The sequence below is a fragment of the Saccopteryx bilineata genome, chromosome 5, assembly GCF_036850765.1.
Source record: "Saccopteryx bilineata isolate mSacBil1 chromosome 5, mSacBil1_pri_phased_curated, whole genome shotgun sequence".
In the NCBI taxonomy this organism is placed as follows: domain Eukaryota; kingdom Metazoa; phylum Chordata; class Mammalia; order Chiroptera; family Emballonuridae; genus Saccopteryx; species Saccopteryx bilineata.
In genome coordinates, this window is record NC_089494.1 from 321,086 (window position 1) to 334,169 (window position 13,084).

General features: G+C 51.0%; 1 protein-coding gene across 4 annotated transcripts in view; it reads left to right on the forward strand.

Annotated features, from left to right (window-relative positions):
- Positions 1-13,084, forward strand: part of THAP4 (THAP domain containing 4) — a 40,632-nt gene that overhangs the window by 27,225 nt on the left and 323 nt on the right. For all 4 annotated transcript variants that reach the window (XM_066233697.1, XM_066233698.1, XM_066233699.1 and 1 more), the window contains 3 exons: positions 1,506-1,665; positions 4,698-4,807; positions 5,660-5,763. In XM_066233697.1, the coding sequence (XP_066089794.1) occupies positions 1,506-1,665; positions 4,698-4,807; positions 5,660-5,763 (374 nt within the window). The remainder of the gene's footprint in view (positions 1-1,505; positions 1,666-4,697; positions 4,808-5,659; positions 5,764-13,084) is intronic.

The following is a 13,084-nucleotide window of genomic DNA, read 5'->3' on the forward strand; positions in this document are numbered from 1 at the left end:
AAAGGCCTGAGGTTTGCAAAGAGCGTGTTCTCAGTGCCCCCCTCTGCCTCACAGAAGTCCCCCAGGTGGGAAGGTTCTCTAGGCCATAGTCGTCTGTCTGGAGAAAAATGATTGCTGTGTATTCTGGAGAGCTCGGGCTCGGACTGTCCTGACAGATAGGTTGCCATTAGATGTTGAGCCTCACACTACCCAGCTCCTCCGCCTCGCATGTCAGTCGGTGGCAACTTGTCTTCTTAGCTGTTCAGGCTGTAAACCTCCCAGGCTCCAAACCTCCCTTTCACTTACACCACCCGAGCCTTCAGCAAATCCAGCCACCTATACCTCCAGATCAGACCCGGAATCTGGCCCTTTCCACCGCCTCCACCGCTGCCAGCCGCCCAGGCTGCCCGCCTCCACACCAGGTGCTTCCTGCAGCTGCGCCCACTCTGCTCTGCCAGAGTCAGGGCCAGAGCCCTCCCCAGCAAGGCCAGCCTGCCCAGCTCAGGGCCTTTGTGCCTGTGCATGTCTGCCTGGCCCTCTCTTCCCCAGAGTGGTCGCCCAACACTTCCAGGGAGGGAGGCTGGCTCTGCCCCTCCTAAGTAAGATCTCAAAATCCCCATCATCCCCCATTTCCCTTCCTGGCTATAACCAGATGTATAATCAGTTCTGCCTCTTTTCTTTATTTCTTTGTGTATTGTGTGTCTTCCCTCACTGGAGTGTAATGCCACAGGGTGGGCAGGGATGTTTGTTTTCTATTACCGTCTGTTAGCTGGCGGCTGTCTGCCTCCTACAGGGACAAGTGGACAGTCAAGGGGAAAGGTCACAGGTGGCTCACAAACATGAGCAGCAGCTTCTGGTCTAAACTCTTGGCTCTGAAGCTTTTATTTATCTGTCAGAAACTGACATCCTGATTTATGTTTTTGTTGTCTAATTAATGCAAGTCTTATCAGCCAAAGCTCTATTGGTGCCACCCTCACTAACTTTCCACATCCTATTTTAAAAGGAAATACTGAAAGGGATTCTGGGTTGGAGTGGAATGGCTTTTCACCCCACTCCTGTTCAGGCCCAGATGGCATGCAAGCCCCAGTTCTGCCCTCGGTGTTCTCATTGTGGACCCAGCTGCCACCTCGCCACGTGGCCTCTTCCTCGGGTCCCAGTTGTCTCAGCCATGGACAGATGCTTCTCTGCCTCCAGAGCCCTTGACCTCTTTCCCTCCCAGCAAGTTCTCCCACTGTTCCCAGTTCACCCCGAAGGTTGTGTGAATTCAGAGGCCAGTAGCTCTGCAACTCCTGTCTTTCTGTGTAGGAGCTGCCGCATCTGGTGCTGCTCTGCAGAACAACACTTGCTCACCCCTTGGCCTTTTTCTCCCCCTCTTGACAGGTGGCTGGTGGCACGTTCACAATCTGCAGGGTATGCTGTGGTTACGAGGCTTGTGCCGATAGAGTGTGTTTCCCCAGAGCTCAGCAGGACTCTGTCAGAAGGAAACCTGTGGACTCGGAGCCTCTGACTGTCTTGTTTGCCCTCAGAGCCGCCCAAGATGAACCCGGTGGTGGAGCCGCTGTCCTGGATGCTGGGCACCTGGCTATCAGACCCTCCAGGAGCTGGGACCTTCCCGACACTGCAGCCCTTCCAGTACCTGGAGGAGGTACACATCTCCCATGTGGGCCAGCCCATGCTCAACTTCTCGTAAGTATGCCCGAGTCTTCGTGAAAACACCACGTGGGAAGGGTGCAACCCAGAGAAATGCCTTTCACCCGCACCTGAGACACATGGTGGGCAGCAGTGGGAAGCCCTGGCTCACCTCTCTAACGCTGGGCTAGTGAGAGCTCAGGCTTGTCACCCCAAACACAGAAGTGAGTGCTTGTGCTCAACCGAAACCTTCACCCAGTACTACTGAAATGCCAGGCTGGGCTTCCTTTCACACTTACCTGAGCCAGTCAGGGTCTCAGAGGAGCTGTTAGTATTGTGCTGCTCAGAGGTTACTGGACAACAAAGAGAAGCCCTTGAGGTCCTCCAGCTGTGTGCCTGTCATCCCCCAGCCCTGCTCTTTTCATTTCTAGCACAAGAGATACAGACAGGCAGGGACAGACAGACAGGAAGGGAGATAGGTGAGAAGCATAAACTCAGACTTGTGCCACTTTAGTTGTTCATTGGTTGCTTCTCATATGTGCCTTGACCGGGAGGCTCCAGCCAAGACAATGACCCCTTGTTCAAGCCAGCGACCTTGGGCTTCAAGCCAGCAACCGCTGGCTCAAGCTAGCCAGCGACCATGGGGTCATGTCTATGATCCCACGCTTAAACCTGTGGAATGAGCTCTGGGGAAACACACTGTATCGGCACACGCCTCGTAACCGAGCTGATGAGCCCCCGCTCAAGCTGGATGAGCCCCTGCTCAAGCTGGCAACCTTGGGGTTTTGAACCTGGGCCCTCAGCATCCCAGGTTGACGCTGTGTCCACTGCGCCACTGCCTAGTCAGGCACCCTGCAGTACTGATCTTTTTTTTTTTTTTTTTTCCTAAAGACAGAGTCAGAGAGAGGGATAGACAGGGACAGACAGACAGGAATGGAGAGATGAGAAGCATCAATTATCAGTTTTTCGTTGCGACACCTTAGTTGTTCATTGATTGCTTTCTCATATGTGCCTTGACTGTGGGCCTTCAGCAGACTGAGTAACCCCTTGCTTGAGCCAGAGACCTTGGGTCCAAGCTGGTGAGCTTTGCTCAAACCAGATGAGCCCGCGCTCAAGCTGGCGACCTCGGGGTCTCAAACCTGGGTCCTCTGCATCCCAGTCCAACGCTCTATCCACTGCGCCACCGCCTGGTCAGGCTGTAGTACTGCTCTTAAGGAGGCAGGTTGCAGGGTAGGTAGCTAAATAGAGCAGGACCAGAGGAGGTGGCTGAGGATATTTTTATTTTTAATTTTAAAATTCAAGCCTGACCAGGCGGTGGCACAGTGGATAGAGGGTTGGACTGAGATGCCGAGAACCAAGGTTCGAGACCCCAAGGTCGCCAGTTTGAGCGCGGGCTCATCTGGTTTGAGCAAAAGCCCACCAGCTTGGACCTAAGGTCGCTGGCTCCAGCAAGGGGTTACTCGGTCTGCTGAAGGCCCGCAGTCAAGGCATATATGAGAAAGCAATCAATGAACAACTAAGGTGTCGCAACGAAAAACTAATGATTGATGCTTCTCATCTCTCCGTTCCTGTCTGTCCCTCTCTCTGACTCTCTCTCTGTCTCTGTAAAAAATAAAATAAAATAAAAAAAGAAGTAGTGGAAGAAAAAGGTTCTTCCCCTTATAAAAAAAAATTCAAATATATAAAATAAAAAGTAAATCTCTACTCTTCCCCAACCTCCATAGTAAAAATCTTATTAAATTAACATGATATTATTTGTGTCATGCCTAGCAACTTCAGAAGGATTTAGACGATTTGTTTTTTAAAATATTACCTCAGCCTGACCAGGCGGTGGCGCAGTGGATAGAGCGTCGGACTGGCATGCCGAGGACCCAGGTTCGAGACCCCGAGGTCGCCAGCTTGAGCGCAGGCTCATCTGGTTTGAGCAAAGCTCACCAGCTTGGACCCAAGGATGATGGCTTGAGCAAGGGGTTACTCGGTCTGCTGAAGGCCCACGGTCAAGGCACATGAGAAAGCAATCAATGAACAACTAAGGTGTCACAACAAAAAACTGATGATTGATGCTTCTCATCTCTCCGTTCCTGTCCCTATCTATCCCTCTCTCTGACTCTCTCTCTTTCTCTGTAAAAAATATATATATATATATATTACCTCATACCTTTCTATGTTATTCTTGACTGAAAGGATGAGGACAAAGCAGTATTCCACACATTACACAAAAGGAAGACATTTTTGATAAAATAATTCACAATGTAAAGAGTCCTTTTAAACCATGAGTGACAACCCATTAGAGCATTTTGTGGCTAGCATTAGAAGAATATAGTAGAAAGTGTCTATTTTGGTAAATACGACAGGGTGTGTGTGTGTGTGTGTGTGTGTGTATGTGTATGTGAATTCGATTATGACCCGAAGTGTATTTCTCATCAGGAGTCATGGTAGAGAGGTGTGTGCTGTGGCCACCAGCACTGGCCTGTCAGAGTTGACCTGTTCAGGGGTAGGTTCTGCCGGCAGCTGGTAGTGCTGGGAGAGTTCTGTTACAGTGTAAGTGCTGTTGGCACAGCTGTCTCTTACGCACCACCGTGAACTGGCATCATTACGCCAGCTGGTGGATAAGAAGCTGAGTCCTGGCTCGTCCTGTTCTGTTTCCTACCATGTGGATGTGTGGGCGTCTGAGGCAGGATGATAGCTCATGGGAGGGCAGGCCTGACTGGGGGAGGGATTTTACCCATTGGTGTGCAGGCCTGAAGCATATCATGCCTTGGGGGTTACCCCGAGTTATAAAGAGCAAGTTACAGCCCTTGAGGTAGAGACAGGCACAGTGGAGTTGGCTGGAGGAAGTTTCCCAGGGGGACACATCCAGGCTGGAGGCAGAAGCCCTGATGCCCCTGGGGCCACAGCCCACGCACGTGGTTGCCTGAGTGTCCCAGTGTCCTTTGTGTGGCTGTCCGTTTCCTTGTGAGCGAGGAGCACATGACCTTGTGCTTAGTGGGGGCCTGATAAAGTGGGGAGGGTAGCCACAACACCTGTGCTTGGGGCCCTACACCCCTGTGCTCCCCTCTGCCTGCCCTCACTCCACGATCCTTGTGCAGGTTCAACGCCTTCCACCCGGACACTCGGAAGCCCATGCACAGGGAATGTGGCTTCATCCGGCTTGAGCCTGACACCAACAAGGTGGCCTTCGTCAGTGCTCAGAACACAGGTAACCCTCGGCCACACTGGTAGCCCCTGGGCGAGGGAGCCTCCACTCCTGGTCTCAGGCACTCTGGTGTCCCTGCTCATAGACACATCTGTGGGTGCCAGTTGGGACACAGACCTGACCTGTGGGTGCCTTTCAGGTTGGGAAGTGTAGGGACAAGTGCAGTGGGGCCCTGTCCGCAGTCTCTGGGGGCCCCAGGAGGTGGGTGAGCTGTAGGAGCGTCTCTGCTCTCTTCCAGTGATAGCACATGCCCAGCACCTGTTTCAAGGTGCACGTACGTCAGTGTTCCCGTCAGTGGGGGAAGAGCTAGGCCAGGGAGGCTCACTGTCTAGCCGAAAGCTCTGTCTGGAAGTGTGCTTTGTCTCCAGAGGGAGGTCGTCCTAAAATAGCTTCCCATGTTTGTAAGTTAGAAATTACTCAAAATCCACCTGTCGACCTTTACCTGGTTCAGGCGAGTCTCACTTCCTGGAAGCAGGTGGACAGTTAGGACCAGTCCAGTTTAGAATAGAGCCCACAGCGTTGGTGGAGTGGAGGTCAGTGGGGACCCAGAGGGGCGTCCATTCCCCTGGCCACCTTCCCCTCCTCTCTCAGATCCCAGGGGACCAATTTGATTGGGGGGGTGGGGGGTGGAGTCACAGCGACCCTCTGTAGATCATCACCTCCCCGGCTGTAAGAGGAAATAGAGTCTCTTCTGTCTTGATGCCAGGAGGGCCATTGCAGGCAAGAGGCCTTTGGGTCCCAATGGCTCCAGTGTCGGGTCTGTTACTCCCTGATACAAAGACGGTAGAGGCGTAGAGGCGCTGGGCAGCGAGAGCCTGTGGCAGGCTGCCCTGGACTGACGGCCCCCCCTTGCAGGCATCGTGGAGGTCGAGGAGGGTGAGGTGAACGGACAGGAGCTGCACATCGCCTCCCACTCCATCGCCAGGATCTCCTTCGCCAAGGAGCCCCACGTGGAGCAGGTGAGCCCATCCGCGCAGCCACCATCCTAGGTGTCATGGCGCGGTGGACGTCTGTTATGATGTCACGTCGTCCCCCTTCCCTTGACCTGGGGGCCTGTGTGTCTCCGAGCACATCCTTCCTCTTTGCTCCTCATGTGCCCTGCTGGGGGCAGTGGGGTGCTCAGCCGCCTGTTTCTCTATCTTAGACTCTTTACATTTGTGTCCACTTCTGCAGATACCTCCCCATCTGTTAGATAAATTTCTCCCGGTTAAGTTGCTGGAGCAAAGGGTGGGTTCACTTTAAATTTTGACAGATACTGTGAAGTTCCTTTTCCTAATGGTTGCGTTTCTGCCAGCATTGTAGGAGTGCCTGCTTTGCTGCCCCCTTCCCAGCATGCCGTGATTGCAGGCTTCCTGATGCTCTTGAATCCCATAAATGAGATGGTCTCATTCGTGTTTTGAATTGTAACTTGTGAGTGAGAGGGAGCTCGTTGCCCATTCCTATTGTTCTGTGTACTTGACGTTCAGAGTCATTGCCTGCTCTCTCTCCTGTGGGCTCTCACTTTCTGGTTGACCTGTGAGAGCTCTTTACATGCTGTGGGTGTGAACCCATTGTCTGCTGTACATGTGACAGGCATTTCCCCGTTGGAGGCTTGTGTGACCGTGGTGTGTTCTGTGTTCGGCCTGCAGGTTGTAAGCTCTTTGGAAGTCCCTCTAGGGGTCTTCCTCATGTGGTGTATGGATTTGGGTTCATGCTCAGGATGGTGTTTTATCCAAAATGATAAGCTTATTCTTCCATTTTCTTGTACTTTTGTAGCTTTCCTTTTTACACTCAGACCCGTAGTCTCTCTGTTTTGTTTTTATAGGATGCAACCTAGAGATCTGACTCCCCATGGCAGTGACCAGTATCCCACAGATTTGAAGTCTCAGCCTATCTCAAGCCACATCCCCATAAATAGGGGAGGACCTGTTTTCTTTCCTCTACTTTTTCACTAGTAATTTAAATTTAAAATTTTGGGGGTTATTGATTTGAGGGGGAGGGAGAGAGAGAGAAACATCAATTCATAGTTGCTTCACTTGATCTGTTCATTAAGTGCTTCTTATGTGTTGATTGACTGGGGCGCTTAAGCTGAGCCAGTCCTTGCTCAAGTCAGCAGTTTGGGATTATGTTGATGATCCCACGCTCAAGCCAGTGACCTCGGGGCTTCCAACTGGGGACCTCAGTGTCCTGGGACCTCTATTTACTACACCACCACCAGTCAGATTCTTCAGTAGTAATTTAAAATCATCTAGGCCCTGGCCAGGTGGCACATTGGACAAAGCATCGTCCTGGCGGGCCAAGGTGGCAGGTTCGATCCCCGGTCAGGGCACATGTGAGGGGCTCTGAGTGCAAAAGTGAAAGGGAATGGAGCAACTAAGTGGAATGAGTTGATGCTCCCCCCTCCCCCTCCCCAAATCAATGGAAACCTTTTTCAAAATAAAATCTAATAATTGAGGGTTATCATAGCTTTATGTTCTATCTTAACGTGTAGGGAAAGCTCTTGATTCTCTTCCCAAAGTTTTCTTAATTCTTAAGCATGTCCTCGTTTAGATGACTGTAGAATGAGCTTGTCCAGGTCCATACAGTTTGCATCCGACTGTGTGAGTGCGTTGGTGAATCGGAGAGTCCGGTGCCGTCTCATCTGCGCTGCACAGCAGGGTGATGGTATGGCAGTGCCTCCGGGCCTTGTTCGGTGTCTTCAGGAGACATCAGAGTTCATTTCTGTGTAACTTGAATCACACAGCTCAGTTCTTGTTGCTTTGTGCAGAGAAGGTTGTTTCCCTTTCCTGTTCTGATTGGTCGTTGGTTATGGGGAAACTTCTGGTTTCTGTATGTTTCTGTGAACGCGGCCATGTCTGCCCATTTCTGAGTGCTGGGTGTGAGGCAGGGCGCTGACAGGGCTGCAGGTGAGCTTCAGATGGTCCTGCTGTGTCCCTGCCCTGTGGGACACTGGCTGTAGGCAGCCATTGCCAGGTCAAGGGTCAATATCCTGTGTCTGTGTGCTCTGGACTGTTCTCAGGGAGGGCTTTTTGAGTCTCATTAAATGCTCTTGCAGCCTCTTTGGGGAGGATTCTGTTTTTCCTACTTGAAGCTGTCAATACAGTGAATTACATTAGTAACTCTAAACGTTGAAGAGTGTTTGTTTTTTGAGGATCACTCCTACTAGTCATAATGTATTAAATACGTTTTTTTTTTCACATGTTGTCTATTTTGATATCACTGATTTGTAGAATGAGCTGGGAGCTCTTGAGCTGTTTTTGCCTCTGACAAAAAAGGTGGCCCCACAGAACTCATCATGGTGACCCTCAGGAAGGCACCTGAGGTCAGGGGCCACGTCTGGACGGTGCTTCTGCCTCCATGTTGATCACCTCACGCCCCTTCCTCACTACTTATGCAAATTCACGTTTGCCAGGAAAAGTGCTCGTTTCATCACTATTCTCAGAGTTTTGGGGGAAGCGACCAGACTCCCCGTGGTTCTCTGTGTCTGCTCGTGTTCTGGTTCGTACTTGCCAAGGCTGCTTGCTGATCAGAGTTTTGTTTGGTTTTTGTTTATTTTTGCTGAGAACTAACTTTTGGTTTTATTAATTTAACAAAAGTTCCTTTTCTAGAAAAGGGGGGTGGGAGTAGGCGGAGGTGAGTGAAGCCTGTGGGGTAGGGTCAAGGGGAGGGCTCTGTCCCACCAAGTGACCTGGTTGACCAGAGGCTGGCCTCACATGCCGGGTTGACCTCTCCCCCAGTTGACAGTTGACCTTCCCCCTGGTTGAGCCTTACTAAGTTCTCTTGGGTTAATTAAATATTCTTAGCATTCTGCCTGACCAGGTGGTGGTTCAGTGGATAGAGCATCATCCAGGAATGCTAAGGACTCAGGTTCAAAACCCCAAGGTCGCCTGCTTGAGCACAGGCTCACTGGCTTGAGCTTGAGGTCGCCAGCTGGAGTGTGATATCATAGGCATGACACCATGGTCACTGGCTTGATCCCAAGGTCACTGGCTTTAGCAAGGGGTCACTAGCTCAGCTGGAGCCCCCCAGTCTAGGTGAATATAAAAAGCAATCGATGAACAACTAATGAAATACAACTATGAGTTGATGCTTCTCATCTCTTTCCCTTACTGTCTGTCTATCCCTGTCTGTACCTCTTTCTCCTCTCTCTCTCTCTCTCTAAAAAAATAATAATAATCTTAGCATTCTGTTTTATTTTTTCTATTAGCTTCTTAACTATATATCTTTTTAATGGCTGCTTTAAGGTGTCTGCGTTTTAAACTTAATATCAATGTTGTTTCATTACGTCCCCGCCGCCCAGTTCATGTGTGCTAGCCTCACAGCTTGGAATCTCTGTGTACCCTCCTTCCGTGCTGCTGTGGCCACACCTGGTCTGTATAAAGGTGTGCACACACCGCACTAGAAACCTTCACAGTGCTCCTGCCTTCACTCTTAAACAGTTGACTTTCAAAGAAATGACAATGAGGGGAAAGTAACCTTACGTGATGGCCACACACTGACTCTCTCTGTGGTGCTGTCTCCTTGCTCTTGATCTGAGTTTCAGTGGCATTACTTCTCTTCATCCTGAAGACCTGACTTGTCGCACAGGTCTGTTGGCAGTAATACCCTGGAGTTTATTTCACTCCCAACTTTATTTTATTTTTTAATATTTTATATTGAGTTAAAACACATACAACAAAGATTTATCATCGTAACCATTTTCAAGTGTCCACTTCCGTGGTTTTTAATACATGCACATTGTTGTGCAGCCGTCCATCCCCTCACAGCTCTGGTATGTCTGAAGCTCTGTCTGTTACACTGTAACTCGCCCTTCTCTCCTCCCCTGCCCCTGCCCCTGCCCCTGCCCCTGCCCCTGCCCCTGGCAACCACCATCTACTTTTCTGTGTCTGTGATTTTGATGACCCTAAGTACCTTGTGTAAATGGAGTCATGCGGCGCTTGTCGTTTTATGACTGGTTTGTGGTACTCAGCATAATATCACCAAGGTTCATCCATGTTGTATCAGGTGTCAGAATTTCCTTCCTGCCTGACCAGGCGATGGCGCAGTGGATAGAGCATCGGACTGGGATGTAGAGGACCCAGGTTCGAGACCCCAAGGTTGCTGGCTTGAGCGAGGGGTTACTCGGTCTGCTGAAGGCCCACGGTCAAGGCACATATGAGAAAGCAGTCAATGAACAACTAAGGTGCCACAACGAAAAACTGATGATTGATGCTTCTCATCTCTCCGTTCCTGTCTGTCTGTCCCTGTCTATCCCTCTCTCTGACTCTCTCTGTCTCTTAAAAAAAAATTTCCTTCCTTTTTAGGGCTGAGTACTATTCCCTGGTGTGGATGGACCACATTGTGTTTGGCCCTTCTCCGTCTGTGGACACTGGGGTTGCTTCCTGTTTTAGCTACTGTGAGTGATGCCGCTGTGAACATGGGTGGCAGACATCTCGTTGAGGCCCTGCTTTGTTCTTCTGGGTGTAGATACTCAGAAGTGGAACTGCTGGGTCATACGGGAAGTCTATGTTTAATTTTTTAGGAACCTCCATCCTGTTTTCCACTGTGGCTGCTCCATTCTCCATTCCTGTCACTATGCACAGGGCTCCGGTTCCTCTGCATCCTCACCAACACCTGGTGTTTTCTGGGCTTGATAGCAGCCCACCGGGTGGATGAGGTGGTAGGTCGTCAGTGCTGGAGCATCTTCTCATGGGCTTGATGGCCGTTCGTGTCTCTCCTTTGGAGAAATGTTTGCTCAAGTCCTTTGCCCATATTTTTTGTTGTTGTTGAGTTGTAAGAGATCTTAATATATCCTAGACATTAATTTTTTTCTCTTCTTTTTTTCCTTTAAGATTCTACTTACTAATTTTTAACACATGCACAGGAGAGAGCAAGAGGGATAGGAGCAGGAAACATCAACTTGTAGTAGTTGCTTCCAGTATGTGTCTTGACCAGGCAAGCCTGGGGTGTCTAACTGGCAACCTCAGCATTCCAGGTCAACGCTTTTATCCGCTGCGCCACCACAGGGCAGGCTGGAGATTAGCTCTAATATCAGATATATGTTTGGCAAATACTTTCATTCTATAGGCTGCCTTGTTATTCTGTGGAGAGTGCCTTCTGATGTACTTACAAAAGTCTAATTGGTCTGTTTTTCTTTGGACTGTGTGTTTCGTGTCATTTCCAAGGCAGTGTCGCCAAGTCCAGCATCGTGAAGCTTCTGTCCCGCGTTCTCATCTAAGAGCCTTGTAGAGTCAGCTCTTCCATCCACGTCTGTGGTCTATTTTGAGTCACTGTTCTGTGTGCACTGTTAGATAAGGCCCGGTTTCATTATTTTGCGTGTGAACATCCAGTTTTCCCAGCACCATTAGCTGAAAAGACTGTCCTTTTCCCACCGAATGGCTTGGCAACCTTGTTGAAAAATAATTAGAACAGCTAGCTAGGAATGTCTTCAAAGGAAGGATCCATTTCATTAGACAGTGAAGGCAGCTGGGGTCTTGAGCACAGAATTGGAGCTGAGGGACCCGGGGTTCATAGCCTGGAATTGTTTCTGGCCTCCTTCCCTGTCACCTCCCATATTCCACGTGTCACAGAGAATTGCTCATTCTTCCTTAGTGATATCAGGCCCCGCCCACCCTGCCCAGCCACTGCCAGGTCCCCATGGCCACAACCTTCAGTCTCTCGCTGATGCCATTTTTTAAACCCTGTGGTCATGACTCCACTCAGGAATCTTAGGAAATGCCCTTTGCTCACATTGTAATAGCCACACTCGACGCAAATTACTCATCACTCACACAGTTCTCACATTGTAATGTTCCAGTGACTCTAGGGGTTTTGTTGAAATGCAGACTTTGACCCACTGAGTCCGAGTGCCCCCTCAGAAAGAAAAGACAATGGTCTTCCTGTAGCTTCAGCGGCTTGGATGCCCTTGGACTCCCCCTGTAGAGCGCCTCCAGCCGGGGTGCTCTCAGTCGCCTGGGCGAGCGCCGTTGGGCAGTTGGCGAGGCAAGCCGTCGCCTCCAGCCACACCTGATTGGAACGAGGACCAGTTTGGCTCAGATGGCTCTCTGGCAGCCTTGGGACACGCCCGCACTTATCATTAGTGACCTCACGGGGTTGCTGCTTGCCACCAGCAACAGGCCTCTGCCTGTGGAGCCTGAACAGGGCAGTATACACCTGCCTCTGTGTTAACTCTTCCAAATAACGAATTTGAAGAGGAAAATAGCACAAGAAAGTTCAAGGGGAGAAAGTCTCCAAGGACTTGACAGGTGGCTCTTGGGGCGGCTGTGCATGGCACTGCCATTGCTGAGCTAGCCACTGTAACAGCCGACGGTCATCCTGAGATGCGGGGACAGCACTCTGGAGGCCACACCTGCTGACTGCACACCTGGGGTGGTGGGCACAGGGTAGCCCTCACCACTTTTCCCAGCACTGCCTCCTTCCTGGGACCCAGGAGAGGTGGCCTTGGTGTCTTCACCGCGGGGACGCGCCCCTCCCCCCTTATTCTGAAGCAAGATGGCTGCTGCGGTGTTTGCAGGTTTGGCCCAGGCAGAGCTGGAGGCCGAGGGACAGGTCGCGCGGGGTCCCTCGAACAGTGAGATGATGTGAGTGCGCATAGCGTGTCCAGGAGCCACTGCGGCCGTGCGGGCAGAGCTGGGAAGTAGCGGGCGACGGAGCCATGCTGGTCTGGTCTCTGCACTCCCTTCTCCCTGGGACCTTGGTGACCCGTGGCCTTGGTGGCTCTCATGCCTTCAATGAGACATTTTAAAATTTGGCTTTTTCTCTGCCGGAGGGCTGGTCTGTTACAAAGCAGTTGGCTGTGGCCCAAAGGAGCACTCCTCTTTCGTGTGCTTCTGGAGCCCCCAGAATGTTCCAGAACATGAGAAAGGATGGCGTCAAGGTGTCTCTCAGCTGTACGAAGAAGTCCAGGCAGAGGACTGGTGCTGCTTCCTGTACTGCAGCTTCCTTGTTGGGGACGGCTGCCATAATTCGTTCCCAAAGTGTCGCCCTGAGTCTTCCAGGAACATGTGAGATGGGTTCAAGCTGTAGAGTGAAGGAAGGTCAGCGTCTGTCTGACAGGTGTATAATTTACCGATGAAAAAAGAAGCTGGCATCTAAACACCCTGAGATGGGGCAACAAAGTCACATGTTCACCTGTTGGCCTTCTGGGCACAGCTGGGGGCAGGGAAAGGCACAGACCAGGGCTCAGGACACCTGGATTACGGCAAACGCTGTAGCGCTGTAGACACTCGTCACCGGCTCACGGCTAAGGTGACATGTTGCAGCCCACGCGGAACACTTGGCCTGTGGTGCGACGTCACACAT